Source organism: Artemia franciscana, chromosome 12 (assembly GCF_032884065.1).
Source record: "Artemia franciscana chromosome 12, ASM3288406v1, whole genome shotgun sequence".
Taxonomy (NCBI): Eukaryota; Metazoa; Arthropoda; class Branchiopoda; order Anostraca; family Artemiidae; genus Artemia; species Artemia franciscana.
This window is the reverse complement of record NC_088874.1, coordinates 5,151,157-5,172,281: the sequence shown is the minus strand read 5'-3', so window position 1 is coordinate 5,172,281 and position 21,125 is coordinate 5,151,157. Positions and strand designations below refer to the sequence as shown.

The following is a 21,125-nucleotide window of genomic DNA, read 5'->3' as shown; positions in this document are numbered from 1 at the left end:
TACAGTTTGTTGCAATTGACCGTCTGATCCAAAGTCTCTTATATACGACGGAAGCTTCTCCTCTCTCCTTCAAATTCCGTTTTTATATTAAAATTTAATAGTCGTAGAAAATGTTACCAGAATGAAAATTATCCATGTAAAAGTGCCTTGGTGCTAAGATTCACTTGTACCACCAGAGGCACCCATGACATCCACAAAGAACTTCCAGTCGTCCTGCATATCCTCTACCCCAAAAACTTTCCCCTGGGGTTGGATCGTCATGTGAATGTAAAATAGGTTCCGTTAACAGGCACGACGCTAGAGCTGGACAGATACCCGCATCCTATCATTTTCTCTAAAGGTCATGTAACCACAGTATTACTACATTGTTGCCAAATGACGTCTGTGGCTCTTGCCTAGGCTGACATATAGTGAACAATATTGAGGGTCCTCCGAACTAAGTTGTTTTTGAAGGCAAGAATCTGTCTTTCTTGTTGTTGATTGAGGTAATGCAATTAATGCTGCGGAGAACGACATTGCTATCAAATAGTCTCAATTTCAGCTACAAAGATGAATTTACAGTTACGATACTAGCTTTGACCGGTTAAAGGTCCACAGGCTTGCCCTATCCTTAGCTGCAATTTCCACTCGTTTAATCCATAATATTCCACACTGCTGCCGAGGAACCTGACTTTATGAACTTCTCGATAGATGACTCTCCAAACTTTGTATTCAGGCAAAATAAGCTTTTGCCGTGCAATTCGTCTTCCCTATGTTAATATTGAATCCAAATTGGCTACTATTTGCCAGGATAATGCTGTGCGAGATTCTAGAGTTTCACCTTATTCCTCTTCATCAAGGCTACAGACAGAAAGCAAATAGAATAGAAGGTTTCGTGCTGTACCCCTTCTTACAATGTTAAAAATAGCACTTGGTATCCAGGTGCCTTTAGGCTATATGTCGTGTGCGGGGCACTCCGAGTTCTTCCAAGTGTTGAATTATCAAAAGATAGTCCATGGTCGGTTCCGGGTTGAACAATCATATCAACCAAATTAGTACACCGATTTCGGGTCTCCCTGGCGGTTCTACAATGTATTTTTCGGGGGGGGGGGCAAGCTGTCAATCATGGTCAAGCCTTCCCCCCTTTATCCAGAGCTCCACAGTTCTAAAAGGTGAATTGTTCAACCCGTCCTTTTTTATAGGGATGTCCTCCATAGATATCGACAGGGAGGTCAGGGCCAATGACCCCCTTAGAATTAGAAAGGCTTTAAAAACTTAAATATATGGGAAAACGAGGAGTGGCCCCATTTAATCCTTGTTGAAGATAAAGTGGTGAATGTTTACTTTCTTTCCAAGTGCTCTAAAGTGCGTATTAACTGCATATAGGGAGATTCTGGCGATCATATATTGTTTCCTTGTCATTATTAGAGAAGCACATCCATTTTTAGGCTTCTAAAATCCCCCTTTAACGAGACTAAAAATGCGTAAAGTGGGCTTGGTTGCAGATAACTTTACTTATAGAGCGAAGCGTATTAGTCCATGAGCCACGCGGGAAGCGAGGCGAGGTCTATATTCTATATTTATTTATTAACCCTTGTTTTAGTTTTTTTTTGGAATTTTATCACTCCTTGTTGAATAAATATAGAATACACACCTCGCCACGCTGCCCGCGGGGCTCATGAACTAATACGCTTCGCTCTGTAGGTAATGTTACCTATAAGCAAGCCCACATGATGCATTTTAGTTTGCCCCATGGAGGAGAAGGGTCAACCAGAAATGGATGCTCTTCTCCAATAATGACAAGGAAACAATATGTGATCGTCAGAATCTTGCTATATGCAGTAACATGCACTTTGGAGCACTTGGAAAGAAAGTAAACATTTACCAATAAAGCTCTTGATAGCAGTTCCCTTTTCCCTAGGAAATTGTTTTGCGTCACTAATGATCCCCTCCTCCTTTTCCTGTATGTTATAGAGGCAATTTTTTTCCACAATAAGAGGTGGCTATCAACCCGCAGCACCCATTTTGTAAGTTTAGTCAAAAAGCCATCCCGGGAATGAAGAGATATTAGAAATCAATTGTCACCTCTTCTGCTCCCACACCAAATCTCATTCTATATTATTCTGAAGGGTCAAGAAGACTTAGAAAATCTCGCTTTTGAGGCTTCAGGAGCCCCCCTCCCCTACCTACAAAAGATTCTACCAGACCTCCTCCACAATAGCTGATGCACAATTATACACAACAGTAAATAATTTTGTTTGGTCCAATCCCGCTATCAGAGGCAATAATGAGAGAAAAGTTGACTAGGTATGTTGGTTGGCTAGGGTACTAGTTGGTACTAGTACCCTACATACTAGTACCCAACATACTAGTAGGGTATGTTGGTACTATAAAAGTTGGCTAGGGTACATTCGCAGGATGAAGGATGACAAATTGCAAAAGATTGTCTTTTTCGGCCAACTGTCTTTGGCTAAACGGAAAGCAGGCCGTTCAGATTTGGGGTGGGAGGATGTCGTACAGAAAGTCTTAAGGGAAATGAAAACTTCCTGGGAGGGTGTTAAAGAGAGAGGTTTTGAATAGATTAGGATGGAAGAGGAGCATGCGAAGCCGTGTTGGCCTCAGTTGGCTTGGTGGTCCGGTGAATTGTTAGTAGTAGTGGTAGTAAATAATACTGACCATTTATTTTTTAGGAACTACGTGCATTTCTGGGAACAAATGCATTACCGCGCAACATGACTGCCTCTGAAACCTCAAAGCTCTCTGATAAACCTAAAACCTCTGTAAGGAGCCCCCCTCCCCTACCTACAAAAGATTCTACCAGACCTCCTCCACAATAGCTGATGCACAATCATACACAACAGTAAATAATTTTGTTTGGTCCAATCCCGCTATCAGAGGCAATAATGAGAGAAAAGTTGACTAGGTATGTTGGTTGGCTAGGGTACTAGTTGGTACTAGTACCCTACATACTAGTACCCAACATACTAGTAGGGTATGTTGGTACTATAAAAGTTGGCTAGGGTACATTCGCAGGATGAAGGATGACAAATTGCAAAAGATTGTCTTTTTCGGCCAACTGTCTTTGGCTAAACGGAAAGCAGGCCGTTCAGATTTGGGGTGGGAGGATGTCGTACAGAAAGTCTTAAGGGAAATGAAAACTTCCTGGGAGGGTGTTAAAGAGAGAGGTTTTGAATAGATTAGGATGGAAGAGGAGCATGCGAAGCCGTGTTGGCCTCAGTTGGCTTGGTGGTCCGGTGAATTGTTAGTAGTAGTGGTAGTAAATAATACTGACCATTTATTTTTTAGGAACTACGTGCATTTCTGGGAACAAATGCATTACCGCGCAACATGACTGCCTCTGAAACCTCAAAGCTCTCTGATAAACCTAAAACCTCTGTAAGTGTTCTCTGATATGCTGAATTTGAAGGTGTAAGTTTTACCAAAATCACTCACTCTTCTGTAGGCGTTTTAGACCTTTCTCGAAAATCTGGTATATTTTATCCGGCTCTCAACTTTAAACTTAATGAATTTTACATATTTGGAACCACGATAAAAAAAAGTTTTTTGTGTATAAAATGCTTCTTTCGCGAACTTAGCTTTCATTCTGGTCGATCAACTCCACTCCGCTCAACTGAACCCTATGCAGCTCAAGTCTCATTCAGGTTTCCATTTTGGAAAGTGCTTTTTTTAGATTAATATTTCATAGATTAAAAATTACTTGGTTTTTATATAAAGCCATGGGCTTATACAAGTAAAAGGCACGACCACACATCAGTCATGTCAAAATGGTTATGTTCTAACAAGGAAAGTAGGAGGGGGCTAATGAGTACCTTACCTCCCATGCATGAAAATCATTGAAACTTGTTCCCTTGGGATAAATTTCCTCTCGGTCACGCGCCCTGCAAGTTTGTGCTACAACGCAAACCACAAACTTTACTTTAAAGATGATCTCTACCTCAATCTCTTTGACAAAGCAGGGTTGAGAATTATCCGTACCTTGCTGGGGATTCTGTATCAGGCTCAAAGGTTGAAAGCACTGCAATATTGAAGGTTAATTCATAGTTCAAATGGCGTCATAAAAATTGCCGATAAATCTAAGCAAAACAAAGAAAATAAAAAATTTACCATGAATACTCATAGCTTGCAGTAAAAAAAAAAAACTTTCAATTTGGAAAAGTTTTGGGTTCAGCCAGATAAGTTAAAAACTGCGAACAAATCAAGAAGCAGATTTTGAGCTTCTAATCAATGGTAGTTCAAACCTATTCTTAGACCTTGGGTTGATTTGAGTCAAACAGGGCTTGATTTAAAATGAGAGTCGAGTTAGATGAGGGTTGCATTTAACGTGAATTCAGCTAAATGGGGCTAAGTTACATCGGCATTCTGTTAACTGGGGTTTAGTTGCACGGAGGTTCAGCTAAATGGGGCTCAGTTGAATGGGATTCAGTTAAATGGGGTTCAGCGGCATCGGGCTCAGTTGGACGAGGGCTCAGCTAAATGTGGTCGAGTTGCACCGGGGTCAGTTGAATCAGGATTCAGTTACATGGGGTTGAGTTAAATGAGGTTCAGTTATACGAGAGTTCAGTTACACAAAGGTTCAGTTAATGCACAACAAATATAAAGTTGATCTACAGGGATTCGAGGCATTTATACTCACCGACTGAGTGCAACAGCCGTAAGTATACACAATGACTTAATCTGAGAATTGTAATGAATTGTAATGATGAACATCAATGTTTAGGGCAGAGTGATATGGGAGCCACATCTTTCTGATATCTTCTATGATTTAGGATCTGCACCAGAGCCATTTTGATTTACTTGCTACTTTAGCTGTTACCAAAGCAAACTTCGTTTTAAATTTGAATCACAAGTATTACATTTGCTTTCTCATTTCTACAGGCATATCTTGAGACTACAACGACTTAGAGCAATTGGAGTGGTTTTTTTCTTCCTTTTGAAACATTTTGTTTGAATTCTTATTGTATAACCGTGTTTTAACGTTAAATAAAAACGATGAAAAGCCTCCAAACCCATGTATGGCAAATAGGACATCGATAACCTGATGTTTCAGTTAACAGGTGGTTTTTACGAAGACAGGTGGTAAGCTTGTCACCCAGCTTTGCGGCAGCAGAGATCTTTCCAAAAACCTCGTATTGTCAATCAGATATTAATTCACTAAGATGCTACGGGATATTTTTAAGATTGAGCAGATGAAATACTGGTCATTGATGCTGTTGCATTCGAAAAATTCTTATGAGACAAAAGCAAATTTGATAAATAAAATCAGAGCCTGTCAAAGCTACAAAAGTGCCATGACTGGCGTGACTAGTGAAACTATGGACACTCTATAGGACGTGAATTTGTTATATAATTGTTAAATTTTATACGACTGTTATATGACTTCGATAACACGTTTCTTTGTCACTGCTAATTTTGACTCACTCTCCAAGCTAAGTAAGGTTGCCTCAGCACAAATATTGACCTTGTAGCTTTCTCCTTGAAGTGCAACTCTCAGCATGATTATGTTACATAATAATATTATGTTATATAATATATTATGTTATATAATATGTATAAAATAATATATATATTATATATATATATATATATATATATATATATATATATATATATATATATATATATATATATATATATATATACATGTATATATATATATATATATATATATATATATATATATATATGTATACATATATATATATATAATATACTAGCTGTTGGTGGGGGCGCTTCGCGCCCCCCCAAGCCCCCCCGCGCGCGTAAGTCGTTACGCGCCATATTAGTTACGCGCCATTGTAGTTGTGTCCCTATGTCCCACCTGTGAATATATATATATATATATATATATATATATATATATATATATATATATATATATATATATATATATATATATATATATATGTTTTTAACTACGTAAAACTTGCGAATATACAACATTCTTTGCTGTCCCATTGTCTGTGCATATAAATAGATTGTCAGGTTTACCGACTCTTGAACATGCAACATATAATGGTCCATGGGAAAACAATCCGTATTCAGATCTATACCTCATGATTCTAATGATTGCCCTTGAGCTTTGTTGATGGTGATTGCTAATCGACCATTCCCTGAGTCGCCATCGTCATTTATATATCCCCCTGTGCACCCCGGCGTCCCCTTTGTAGTTATGTCCCTGTGTCCCGGTCGTCATTTATATTCCCTGTGTCCCGGTCGTCATTTGTGTCCCGGTGTTCCAGTCTGTGATTTCTCTTTGAGTGTCCCGGGCGTCATTTATATTCCTTGTGTCCCGGTGTCCCGGTCGTCATTTATATCCCCCTGTGCCCCCCGGCGTCCCCATTGTAGTTGTGTCCCTGTGTCCCGGTCGTCATTTATATTCCCTGTGTCCCGGTCGTCATTTGTATCCCGGTGTCCCGGTCTGTATATACATTCGTTTTTTAGTTTTGTTTTTCTCCTTTATTTTTTTCCTTTTTTCTTTTTTTTCTTTTTTAGTTTATTTAGATTTTTAGATTTTTTAGTTTTTTTATTAGTTTTTAGTTTTTTTGTAGTTTTTACCATTTTTTTAGTTTTTTTAGTTTTTTTTTTTTTACTTATGTCCTGGTCGTCATTTATACTCCCTGTGTCCCGGTCGTCATTTGTGTCTCGGTGCTTTGTTGATTGCTAATTTATATTATATTTATATTTATATTTTTTATATTTATTAATATTTTTTTAGTTTTCCTTTTCTCTTATTTTTCAGTTTTTTTCTTTTTTTTAGTTTTTTCTTTTTTAGTTTTTAGTTTTTTTTTTGTTTTTTACCTTTTTTTAGTTTTTTTAGTTTTTTAGTTTTTTAGCTTTTTTAGTTTTTTTATTAGTTTTTAGTTTTTTTTTAGTTTTTGCCTTTTTTTAGTTTTTTCAGTTTTTTTTAGTTTTTAGTTTTTTACCTTTTTTTAGTTTTTTTTTAGTTTTCTAGCTTTTTTTAGTTTTTTTTCTTTTTAGTTTTTTTTGTAGTTTTTACCTTTTTTAGTTTTTTTTCTTCTTTTGTATTAGTGTGAAATAATTCAGACGTCATATGCGGACAAACACGACGTCACTCGACAGACAGACAGACAGACATAACCCACAAACAACTTATTTTTATATATATTTATTCATATTTTTTTAGTTTTCTTTTTCTCTTTTATTTTTCAGTTTTTTCCTTTTTTTTAGTTTTTTTCTTTTTTAGTTTTTAGTTTTTTTTAGTTTTTTACCTTTTTTTAGTTTTTTTTAGTTTTTTTAGTTTTTTAGCTTTTTTAGTTTTTTTATTAGTTTTTATTTTTTTTGTAGTTTTTGCCTTTTTTTATTTTTTTCAGTTTTTTTTTAGTTATTAGATTTTTACCTTTTTTTAGTTTTTTTAGTTTTTTTAGCTTTTTTAGTTTTTTTTTCTTTTTTGTTTTTTTTGTAGTTTTTACCTTTTTTAGTTTTTTTCTTCTTTTGTATTAGTGTGAAATAATTCAGACGTCATATGCGAACAAACATGACGTCACCTGATCCACAGATCCACAGATCCACACACAGACAACTTATTTTTATATATATAGATATTTATGTTATATATATAGTATATATTATTTTATATAATATACTATATAATATGTTATATAATATATTATATTATTATGTTACATAATAATATATGATATTACATAATAATAATATATATTAACAAATAATATTATTTGTTTTCAGTCTTTTGGCAATAAATAACGCAGCTTACTATGTCAAAGATTGCAGAGTCCTTCAAAAGAAACGGATAACATAATCGTTTACATGATTTGTAGAATTTTAAACTGAAGTACTCTGAAAATACAATATTCTCCGTACGCAATATTTTACATTTTTGCTCTTCAATGACGGGTACAATTTATACAAAGCCAGCTAATAACAGAAGACAAATGACTCTAAATTCCGGTGGTGTTAAAGTTCTTTTAGGAGAAGCATTGAAACACAGAGGCCAATCACTCCTGAAAAAAAGTGTAAACAATAATGTCGTTTATGAATGTAGGTCTTCTAGAGTGTTTACAATTTAACTGTTTACATCAAAATTAACTATTAAAACCTCGAATATTCATTTAGGTCATATTCAGCTACAATCATTGTATTTATCCCTTGATTTCCGGCTAGAGTAAAAAAAAAAAAAAAAAAAAAAAACTGTGGCCAGGGTTTAGCGTTTACTCCAATAAGTGAAATTATTTCGTCTCTGCAAGACCAGATATAAATTCCCTTTTTGGATTATCTTAGGTAAAACTACCTTTCTGATGGTCATTTCATATCCTCTAGCGAGCATAGTAATATATGTATTTGCCTGGTTTAGTAGGGTTTAGAGCTTAATGGCTAACTATTTTTCTAATATAGATTTCATTTTTTCCTTGTTTTTTTTTTTTAATCAATTGACTCTCTCTCTTTCAAGAGAGAAACAAGGGAGCTATGTCACCGTAAGATCAGAAGAGCCTCTCAGCATGGGGCGGAAGTAAGCAAGGAACATTATCCTAATAAAAAACAGTTTTGTTAATGGATACGCATATAAGCTGCTCAATCTCTTGTTTTTATTGACTGAGAAATTCAAAGTTGAGCTCGAAAACCGTCGTCACTTTCTGATAAGAGCTCGAACTTGAGCTAACTGTCTGAAGAGATAAAATTACTTTTAGACAAGATAGCAAAGTGTATATGACGAATAGATAATTAGTTGTGATTGTTTTACTTTGGATGTGCCTCCACTGTCTCCAGTTAAAGAACTATGAACTTAATTAGTTTGGGAGTCTTTCCATAAGGTGCGTCTATTTAAGTTGTCTGTATTAGTGTTTTATCATCTCCTTTTGAAATTAATTGTGGTGTTCCTCAAGGATAAGTTTTATGCCTGCTATTGTATCTGGCTTATGTTGGCACAATCGATTTAATTTGACTGAATGGTTTTCTTGCATCCTTCGCGGATGACACTGCCATCACTGTCTGTTGTCAAACGTTGTAGGATTTGCTGATGAAATTAAACCGGGTTTTGAGGGCATTTCATGTGCTTAAAAGTTTAAACCTTCTGACAGTTAACTTGAAAAAAAACCAATTTTGTTGTATATAATAGAGTTGGAAGTCTAGCAAATGATGATAAAAATGTATCTTTTAATGATAAAGCTTTGTTGCAGGTGAATGAGGTATTTGACCTAGGAATCTTTCTTGATTGCAAGATAGCTTGGAAGCATCATAATAACCTAGTTACAGCAGAAATAACAAGAGGCCTGAGATTTATAAGGATATTGAAGCATGTTTCCCCTCTATCGGCTCTTATAACAGTGTACCATGCGACAATGAACCGTTAAATTTCTTTGAGTTGTGTTTTGTGGTCGAGTAATCTTAACGTAAATTTAGAATAGTGGAAATTCTACAGAATAGTCATTCGATTGTAGAGATATCATGTTGAAGGATGGTTTGTCTCTCCTGTCCAGTTGAATCTCTCCTTCAACTAAGAACATTTTGTTGTAAGATTTAATGAGGATTGAAAATCTATCTCGGAATGTACGGAACATATACCATGTCCTTTTGAGGTTGAAATCTCTGGACAAAGACATCAGAATACCGATTTTAAAAGAAATTCTATCATATAGTGTTACAGAACATTCACTTATATTGTAGAAATTACAGAGGGAGGTCTCTAATACTTAAAAGGGAGGTTACTGGTCCTTTCCTGTCGATATTGCAACCAATATGACCTATTAAAAAAAAGGAATAGTTACCTTTAAATGTTCACTGGAATTTGAAAAATCCTTCCAGCACTCCTTAAACTCTGCAGTTGGGCAGTGTATTTTATTTTCATTTATGACGATGCAGGTCACTTATATTTATGTCCTTTCTTATATTTAAAGCCCCCCCCCCTGCAAGAAACCTGGAGGTCTTATCGTTGTTACTAACCTCATGCCTGCCTAAGGCTTCCGCTACTTTTAATCGGTAATGTTCTAAGGAGACTAAGGGGTTGTGACTATCTTCTGCAGCCAGAAATTATCAAAAGAGCTGGGACACCCCTCCTCTAAAAGTTTTCAGTAATTTGACGCTGTTCCCCAGAAACCAGTGGGCTTTCCCAGGAGGTAAAGCCCATAAGATATTAAATAGTCTCAGTGACCCACTTGCCTGTAAGTTCTGTGGACAGGGTCAGTCATAAGCTTTTGAGTCACTTTTTGGTCTCCCAATCGCCTTCAAATGGCTCAAAATAATAGTAGACTATCTGAATTACCCTTACTGTATGACCATCTGTCTTACTTCTACCCTAGGATGCTAGACCATCATCAAGAAGTGAAAATAATCATTTTTACACACCTCTCAAAAAGTTATGGCAGCTTTCCCTGCCACAGAGACTATTTGTCTTGGCTTTACTCTAAAGTCTTCAAATACTTTGACTAAGCTGATTCTCCAGGTTGAGCTTTTTCTTGTTGTTCTTCAGGACTAGGAGAAATGTCCTATATCCAGCGTGTTCAAGGTAATTCAAAAATGCTGTTATATTGATAAAGCAGCAAAAATAGACACGATTTATTAATAGAAATTGAAATACAAAAACATTCTTTTTATCAAAAAGAATAACTTCTATTAGTTTTTTTTATTTTTTTTTTATTAAAACGAATAAATAATTCTTTTTATTTAAAGAAATCGAAAAAGACATTGAAATACAAAAAAAATAAAATAATTTGGCTTCTCCTAACTCACCACATCGATTGTTCTACTTTACGAAAAACGTCAGCCATATCGAGCATTTTTCATTTTGTAAGATCACAGCTTTTTGTAAGATCACAACATTACTGTCGCTATATTGTGCTACTTATTATAAATTTTTGATTTGCCTTCCCTAATAATCTTCGATAATTGTGTATCCAAAATTGAATCACGCCTATAGAACACAAGGATTTTTTTTTACTTCTTTTTGTGCTAGCCAGCACAGCACAAAAGAAAATATTCATGAGCGTATTAAAACAATGTGCTAAAAAAATGTGCTAGCCTAGCCAGCACAAAAGAAAATATTCATGAGCGTATTAAAATAATGTGCTAAAAAATAGTGCTAGCCTAGCCAGCACAAAAGAAAATATTCATGAGCGTATTAAAATAAGGTAAAGGTAAAGGATACGGCATTAGACTTTACAGTCCGTACCGGCGGTGCTGATCTCCTTTTCTTGGCCCTTCAGCCAGGAAGTGCAATGGGGGGTTGGGGGCCAGCCATCCTGTGCTTTCGCACACCCTTCCTGTTTACCTTCCCCAGATTTCTCCAGGTACCCACTTTAGAGCTGGGTCGACTCTGGCTAAGCTTACAGAGTCACGCCACTGACCCCCGTCCCAAACTGAAGAATTGGGTACACTGGGATTCGAACCCGCGTCCTCTCAGACAAGAGATCCCGAATCCAGCGCACCAACCCACTCGGCCAGGACGGCTGTAGCATGTGCTACAAAAATCGAAATAAAAAGCGTTTATTTTTTACATCAAAACTAGCGAAGTATTTAAATAGGATTTATAAATGGCTTCCATGCCAGGTATTCTCATGCATTTTTTTCTCAAAAGAGTGTTCAACTGTGCATTTACATGCGTGTATTTAAACATTTCTACAATAACACAAAATTCACAACTTTCCCCATTTTACAAAAAGCTAAAGGTCGAAGCCAGTGACCACTGTTGACATATTTTCATTCAACTTGACTCTGGCTGAAATCTAATAAAATACTTAAACACAAGTGACTTCGGACACGCGAATACGATAACAGATCTTTATCCTACCTTAGTTCCCAAATACTGGGTTTTGCGGAAAAATTGAAACGATTTTATGGATTATGTATGACTTTCTAGCATTTTTGCAGGAATGCGTGAAACCACATGCGTTACAATTTTCTAATTCAGGCGAGAAATGGGCTCAGGAATTAAATAAATAGCAAATTGTTAAATTGTCTATATGCTGTAATTTGGATATTTTCATTATTTCTCGTCTTTGTAGCAATAATAGAAGTTGAACAGCAACAAATGGATTGAAACTCATCTTCTGTAACACAAGATAAGGGTAGTCGTAATTTATCTCTATCACATTTCTGCGATTTTCCAAGTATTTTTAAAATTAAAAAAAAAAAAATAAATAAAAAGGTTGCTCGATATTCCACTTCTCTCAAAGCGCATGCGAGAACTAAGGCTACGAGGAGTCAAACCAAATTACCTAAAACAGTATTATTTTTCACTAGCTTGAGTATATCAATAATATTTTCCGTTTAAATAGATTTTATTCCATCACTGGGATCCACACGGAACATAAAACGTAAACGAGATTATACACGTAATCTAAACAGAATAATGCAAGAAAACACACATAATACAAAAAAAAATATTATCACAGAAATCTTTAACCCAAATTTCCCAATTATCTCCCAAAAATCTCTATATTTCTAATATCCCAAAACAAATGAAACAGAACGCTAATGTTGTCTTAAGTAATTTTGCATTCATTTATTCAAAAGGTATACTGTAATTTTCTAGGATGCAAAACATAACTTTTTTTGCCTCAAAACTTCACAAAACCAGTCAAGCTGCCGCAAGTTTTTTATAAAGGGTAATATAAAGGGTATTTCTTAAATCTTGGACGGGGGATTTTTGTTTTGCTTTTTCAATTTTTAAACGAAAATGCTAGAAAAAAGGCATTTCCCCTCCCCCTCCACAGTTGGCACCCTAAGAAAAGGTAGTTTCCTGTTGTTTTTAACGCATTGTATCACCTTTTCTCAGATGCAGAGAACTCGTTTTCATTTTCTCCTTTGCCCAGTAAAATTAAAGTTTCGTAGCAAATTCTTTACCACTTGCTGGCTAATTCTGGTACCAACGGAAATTAGTCAAGGTGTATTTCAATCATGATATTTTTTTTATTATTATTATTTATTCCAAGAGATGGAGCCTCTGAGGATTGTTTCTTGTATCTTTCTTCGATCAGAGCAACCATGGATACTTTGTAGCAACCGTAAATTTTTAATTTTTAGGAATTTGTATTTTTGGCTTTTTTTTTCAGGGGAAGTGGAATTGAGGTAGTATTTCAACGAATAATTGTTCTCTGTTTTCTTTCATATATATTATTGACTTTGCAAAACGATTTTTGTAAGTAATAGTTCCATCGGTACCCATCGGATATACTACATTTTATATGCACTGCTTTATTGGTTTTACTGAGCACCGAAATTAGCAATCGGTGCCCTTGATTTAAGGTACCTGAAAATTCCTTGGGCACCAAAAATAGGAAGATATTGCCCGAATTTTAGATCCATAGAGGCATTTTTTTTTACTACTACCTTGCCTGATTAACATACAAACTGACATTAATTGTACCACCGTAAAATAAATTCTATTCTTGCCAGGGAAATACCTAGGCAGCGATCTTGCTTTTTCCTGAGGATAGCAGCTAGTCAGGATCTTAAGCAGGGCACAGAAACCTTTTAAATTTGAGAATTTCCCATCACCCACCAAGCAAATAATGAGACGTAAGATTGAACTAATTAATTCGATTCACTAATTTTTTAATTAATTAGTTGATTATTTTTTAATTATTTAATTAATTTTTACTTGTTTGCGAGGACGAGCTTTCGCAAAGAAATACTGACCTAACTTTACTAAATAGATATTTCAATTTATGACAGCTTTCCATAGTTATTCTCTGAGCAACTGATGTTTAGGATGCACGCTTCGAAAGATTGAGCTCCAATTAGTAATATCAATTCAGAATTAATCATGAAACATCAAGCTCCCTTATGCCTCCAAACAGAATATACCTTTTTATAATAAAATACATAACTAAAGACAAAGATTTATAAAACTTGAAACTGTGATGCGTTCAAAGCTTAGAGGATATCTTATTCTCTAAGAATTCTTTGACCAAGGCAACAGCATACTTCGATGTTCCTGGTGCAGTTGTAACACCATAACCACCGTGACCGTAGTTGTGCACTACCTGAAAGGTAAAAAATTGTATAAAATAAATTATAATAATTAAGCTAAAGAAAAATTAAACTGGCTTCTTTCACATGCTACGAATTTTACTTGGCCAAAGCAATGAGATTTATTTTATTTTGCATTTATTTATATTTATAAATTTTTATATTTATATTTTTTTATATTTATTATATTTGTTTTATTTTGCAGCACGATAGAAAGTGCACCTCATTTTTAACCTATTGTGGAACCAAGGAGACGACAAGAGGTCGTCTTACTGATTCTCAACGTATAGCTGAATTTCTGTACGTTTTTTTTGCAAATGAAAGAAAAAGACTATGCGATCAAGCGCTCGCTAACCTGGCACACCTGCCGGTTTTGGATCTGTTTTGAAAGACAAAGACAACCTGCAAGTGAGAATTCTTGTGAGTTTGCAAGATTCGGAACGGGAGGTGGCACGGTTCCTGGCTACGATGAAGTCATGTTCTAGCGGGATGGATGAGTTTTCGCTGGAACTCTTAAAAGCCGCAAAAACTAGTGTCTTACTTGTCTAGACGAGCCTTATCAACCTTTCTCTGGATCTTGGAGTCTTCCCGGAAGCTCTAGAGATTGCAAGAGTGGTTCATCTTCATAAAGGAGGGAAAAAAGATGACCCATCGAATTGAAGATCTATATCTATTCTTCCATTTTTCTCTAATCTATATGAGAAAGCGGTACATGCTCATTTAAGCTATTATATTGAAAATAACAAAATTCTAGTGGAGAACCCATTTGGGTTCAAAAAAGGGCTATCTACGGTATGGCAGTTTTTATTAGATTAATGATACAGTTGAAGCTGGTCTCATCCCTGCAGCTGGGTTTTTGAATATGAAAAAAGCGTTCGATACGGTTAACCACATAGAGCTTATTCGAGTTCTTGACTCAATGGGGGTCAAGGGTTTAAGCCTGGAGTGGTTTTCATCGTATCTACACAATCAGTATCAGAGAGTTCAGAAAAGCATTACCTGTCGGAGGCTTGTGTAATCCTGTTTGCAGATGACATTTTGCTCTTTCTGGCAGCGTCTGACTTTCTATCTTTTCCTTAACAAAATCTGTTAACCTTAACTTCTCTAAAACTTTTTTCATGACATTTTCTAGACTTTTGTCAAGAGCTGGAAATGATCAGATCATGGTTCGAGGAAATGTGATAAAAAGAGTAGCAACAACGAAGTATTTGGGGTTTTTAATTGATGAAAACCTGTCGTGGAAAAACCATTCAAGATCGATAGCTGAAAAAATAAGCAGAGGTCTTGGGGTGATGCGAAGAATTATAAATCTAGTCCCAAAAAGGATTCTAAAAATGATCTTCTTTACTGGGTTCTTCAGACTCTTCTGACAACTTTCTTCAAACCATTATCTAATGGTCATGTCATGTTTTGACAAAATCGTCCTTGATTAACATCATATCATCACTGAATCTAATGTATTTTTACCGTAAAATATCTTGAAGAGATGGATTAATTCATTAAGGAAAATGCAAAAAGGGATTGCGGACAAAAAACTTGAAAACAGGAGGTTTTGGAGAACCTAATTGGTCACCAAAAGATAAATATTTCTAACCCGGGCGAAGTTCCAGTCTCGTACCAGTAAACGATTCTGACAAAAAGAGCTGCCGAGTTTTTGAGGTCATATACTTGGCCTATGAGACTTCTGTGGCACCTAGTGGCTTAAGGAAAATTCTGTTGAAGCCAAAGTGCCATCAACGGGTTTTCTTCGGAAAATTTTCGACATTTAATGGACTATAGGAAAGAGCTAGTGGAAACAATGGGACTAAATAGTTTCCTCTTGATTTCTCAGCCTGTCAGAATAATATCTTACTAATGCACCATCTGGCCATATACCCCAGATCCAAAACAATTATATCCATGGCCCCTATTCTACATATACTTAATTTACACTTCGATTCCTCTCTACTTCCCTTATTCTCGTAAAGATTAATTACCCGAAAACCTAATATACGCAACCTCTCTCCTTTATGTAATGGTTTCTTGTCTATGGTGGAAGATAAAGAAGAAATTCATAAAATTTAAAATAGTTTATCTGGATTTGATTTAAATTGCTATTCTTAAGAATAGGTTTGGACCTTATCTTCTTCATTTCCTCTTTATAGATTTTTTCTAGGAACATAATATTCCTAGCTGCTCTTTGAATTTTTTCCCTAAGACTTTCTTGCTACTTCTATACTAATTGCTATACTAATATACTATATACTAATATACTATTAATTCGCTATAAATTATTAATTTTAAAGTAAAATACTATCGAAGTCCTACCAACCGTTGAAACTATTCATAGCACGTGCCAATGATAACCAACAGGATACAGCCACTTGTATTATATACCTTCTAAAAATGTATTAAGACTCTCCGAAGGCCTAATGATGTACGTTACAGCATTGGGATCTAATTGGAAAAAGTTATCGAAGTGGCAAAGTCATTATTTGGGAAAAGTAATAAATTGATTTTATATCTTGTAGATATAATTTGTGTGCCTTTGGGCGAACTCGCCTTCAACCTAATTCCTAACCAATCTAATAAGCTAACTAGAAGAATCTTTTCTGGAAATTGTTTTCGTCTTGAAACCACTACACCTTTTTTCCTGTAATCATAGAAGAAGAAGAAGCTAAGCGGAACTAATTCGAAAACAAAACACAAGAAACGTTTTTCTACAAGGAAATAGAAAACAGTGCTTTCAGGATTTTCTCAGAAGTCCTTGTATCATGGCATCACAAGATAAATCTGAAGACTAAGTTTCTCCTTATTAAAAACGGTGACGAAATAATTTATTTTTAGTTTAGGGACTTCCAGAACTTTTTGAATTAATTATTTGCAAAATAAACAGCATTGACACACTTTTCGCGCTGTTTTGTGGCTTAAAATGCAAGTTTTAGCAAAAAAAAAACAAAAAAACAAGTGACCAAAATAGCTTATATACAAAATGCCCTTCAGAATTTGACAATGTCTTATGTCAAAGAAACAAAATATTGTTCAAAAGTTACCGCATTCGATATTAGCTGTGATTTAACATAATGTTACCTCTTACTGATCCTCCCTTTAAGAACCGTTTAGAAAGCAGTTTGAATGTAAGTTTTAGCACAAAAAAAAACAAAGCAACCAAAATAGCTTATATACAAAATCCCTTTCAGAATTAGACAATTTCTTATGGCAGAGAAACAAGACATTGGCCTAAAGTTACCGCATCAAATACTAGTTATGATCTATTACAACATTACTTGGCTTCTTACTGATCCTCCCTTTAAGAACAATTTAGCCAGCAGTTTTGAATCATCCTAGAAATGCGAAAATGTCAGATACGGTCTTGTGGTATAACAGCGGCGATTATGAGTACTGTTAACAATCAAGGCTGCAGAGGTGGCTACAACCCAGTAAAGAACTAACCACAGTCCATAGTAACAAAAAAACGCGTTTAAAAAAGAGCTGGCTAATGACAAAAAATGCAATTTGCAGCTGAATAAGGAATAGTACCTATTATATCGATTAGTCTTAATTGTAAAATGTCATTTCAAAAACAAATTCGTGCAAACTTCGAGAAACAGCCTGAAACCAAAAGCCATGTCCAGGGACGGAAGGGAGGGGTTACCGCGTTAGAACCCCTACCCGCCGACAGAAACCCTGGATGATCATTGCTAAAGTCCCTAAAAAAGACGCGGATTGAAGATGATACTATTGGAATTACCATGACCAAAACCCTGAAACACGAAACTGACAGTCCCCTGGCTTAAATAACAAAGAATATCACTTTTTTCATGGGAAGCACCGGTCAGTCCTTTTGTTTTTCTTTTTCTCAAACAGTAAAGGCTCTTTTAACCAATTAAATAACAAGAGCTAAGAGCTCATATGGCCCTTGTGACGAGCCCGGAAGAGCCAACAACCAAGAGCTCATATGGCACGAGCTCTAGAAAAATTCCAAGAATCAATGGATTGATTTAAAAGGAAATTCAGAGGAATCAGAGCCTTAATACCGGTCGAGATTTAAAATAAGAGCTCTGAGTCACGAGGTCCTTCTAAATATCAAAATTCTTTAAGATTCGATCACCCACTCATAAGTTAAAAATAACTCATTTTTTCTAATTTTTCTTTTCCCTTCAGCCCCCTAGATGGTCAAATCGGGGAAAACGACTTTATCAAGTCAATTTGTGCAACTCCCTGACGCACCTACCAATTTTCATCGTCCTAGCACGTTCAGAAGCACCAAACTCGCCAAAGCACTAGACACCACCCCCTAACTCCCCAAAGAGGGCAGATCCAGTCCGGTTACATCAATCACGTATCTACAACATTTCCTTATTCTACCCACCAAGTTTCATCCCGATCTCTCTGCTCTAAGTGTTTTCCAGGATTTCCAGTTTCCCCTCCAACTCCCCCCAATGTCAACAGATCTGATCGGGATTTGAAATATGAGCTCTGAGACATAATTTCCTTCTAAATATCAAATTTCATTAAGATCTAATCACCTGTTCGTAAGTTAAAAATACTTCATTTTATCGAATTTTTTCAAATTAACACCCCCCCCCCCCCCGAGATCCCCCAAAGAGAACGGGTCCGTTCCAATTATGCCAATCCTGTATCTATAACTTTTGCTTATTGTTCCCATCAAGTGTCATCCCGATCTCTCCACTCTAAGCGTTTTCCAAGATTTCCAGTTTCCAAGATTTCTGTTTCCCCCTCCAGGCCCAAGGTTCCCGGATCCAAACTGAATTAAAAATGGAGCATCTGAGACATAAGATTTTTTTATATAGCAAGTTTCATTAAGATCCAATCAACCATTCGTAAGATATACCTCAATTTTCACGTTTTCCAAGATTTCCAGTTTTCCCTTTCCAACTCGCTCCAATGTGACCAGATCTGGATGGAATTTAAAATGAGAGCTCTGAAGCACAAGGTCTTTCTAAATATCAAATTTCATTAAGATCTGGTAGCCCGTTCGTAAGTTACAAATATCTCATTTTTGTCTAATTTTTTCGAATCAGATAAAAGAGACCGGATCTGGCCCGGTTATGTCATTCACGTATCTTAGACTTCTGTTTTTTCTTCCCACAGAGTTTCATCCTGATCTCTCCACTCTAAGCCATTTCCAAGATTTCCGACCCCTCCCCCCACCAAATTCCTCCAACGCCACTGGATCCGGTCGGAATTTAAAATAAGAGATATGAGTTACAAGGTCCTTCTAAATACAAAATTTCATTAAGATTACACGAACATAAATCTTTTTGTATATGAGGGAGGCTACCCCCTCCTCAACAGCTCGCTCTTTACGCTAAAGTTTTTTTTTTTAGCACTTTTAAAAAAGCTTATTATTGTTCTAATTAAACAAACCTTGTTTTTCAGGAGCCATTCTTAAAGAGTTGGGAAAAATTTCAAACTTTAAGGTAAAGAACGAGGTATTGAAAAGGGGAACCCTCCTCATATACGTAATAATTGCTGTTCGTTTTAAATTTTAATGTTGCTCCTTACTTTCAGTTGAAAAAAATTTAAATAAATTTTAAGATCATTCTTTAATATTACCTGGAAAACTGGCTCCACCTCCAAGCAAAAATTCCTCCTCTCCACGGATATATCCTCTATAAAATTTAATCCTGTTGGAAATTTACCACGGACAATTACCCTTAACATCTCCACTTGTAAAATTGAGTCGGCAAAGAAAAATCAAGACATAAAAAGAATCTCGTATAGGAATTCTGGCAAGTTCCCCAATGTAAAATTTTCCTTGAAAAATTCACCCCCTAGAAACTTCCCTCCCATGATACGATATTGAATACTCCCAATCATGGGCTATACGCGTTTACCTCTTCACTACCGTCTTATCCGGCTTTTTTCGCTGATTTTGCATTTTTCTCTTGTCTTTGTTTCAAAATTTTACTCTACCTTTATTTATGGCTGTTTCGGGTAAATTCAAAAAAAATTATTAATATTAAAAAAATTTGATTAGTGAAAAACCTCAAGCCTTAAGAGGGAGTATACGAGTTGGGGTTGAGCATGAGAATTTTCCGAGAAGATGTTGTTGCGAGAAAAAAGGAAATAAAGGAGAAATCAAGGTGTAAATTAAGTATATTTAGAATGAAGGCTGTGAGTAAAAACTATTGGAGATGGGAAGGAGGTAGCAATAAGGCATATTATTTAGTTATAATAGTGGCATATTGATAAATTTAGAGGAACTAATATTTCCCGGTGTTTTCCCTAGCTCCTTTTTCTAATCCGTTAAACGCTGGAGCTTTCCTTCGACTGGTGCTGTGAATTTTGTTCATCTGATTACAAAGAGAAGTTTTTCTAAGGCTGTGACTCTTCATGGTAAAAACCTATTAAACATCAATTGGGCACGTGCTAAAAATAATATGAGTCGCATTTTCAGAATTATCTCTTTTTTATGAAAATGAGTTAGATAATTTCCTTGCTATCAGTCCTAACAGAGAGTTCGTTGTTAGCACATCATCAATTGAAGACGTCATTGAGCATTTAAAAACTAAATCATCCAATGGCATTGACCGCATAAGTGCTATGCATTCTAAGTTTGGGGGGAGGCATTAGTCCAACACTTGACACTGTTAATGCAGATAATTTTTACACAGCAACAATATCCTCTTCTTTTTGCATTGGAAATCTTATCCCAATTCCCAAAAAGAAAAAAAATAGAATATTCATCGATTCGGTCTACTACGATTACGACTTCCTTTTGCAAAGTCTTCGAGCTTCTTTTCCTATATGAATTTGAGCAGATATATTTCACTCCAAATCACCAGTTCGGGTTCTAGCAGGGAATATGTTGTGCTGATGCCCTCACAGTTCCAGTCAATGCATTAATTGATGCCGAATCATCAGGAGAATGTCTACTTTTCGCTAATCACAATATCAGACGCGCCTCTGATTCCCACATTCACCGAGCTCAAAGTTCGGTGGATGTAAAAAACAAAACACAGAATGTTCATCAATTCGGTCTACTGCGATTACAACTTCCCTTTGCAATGTCTTCGAGCTTCTTTTCCGATATGAATTTGAGCAGATATATTTCACTCCAAATTACCAGTTCGGGTTCTAGCAGGGAATATGTTGTGCTGATGCCCTCACAGTTCCAGTCAATGCATTAATTGATGCCGAATCATCAGGAGAATGTCTACTTTTCGCTAATCACA

General features: G+C 35.9%; 1 protein-coding gene across 3 annotated transcripts in view; it reads right to left on the bottom strand.

Moving 5' to 3' along the window:
• Nucleotides 1-12,232: 12,232 nt before the first annotated feature.
• LOC136033608 (D-aspartate oxidase-like) overlaps nucleotides 12,233-21,125 on the bottom strand; it is a 207,600-nt gene continuing 198,707 nt past the window's right edge. For all 3 annotated transcript variants that reach the window (XM_065714396.1, XM_065714397.1, XM_065714394.1), the window contains exon 7: nucleotides 12,233-13,958. In XM_065714396.1, the coding sequence (XP_065570468.1) occupies nucleotides 13,842-13,958 (117 nt within the window). In that variant the 3' untranslated portion in view covers nucleotides 12,233-13,841. The remainder of the gene's footprint in view (nucleotides 13,959-21,125) is intronic.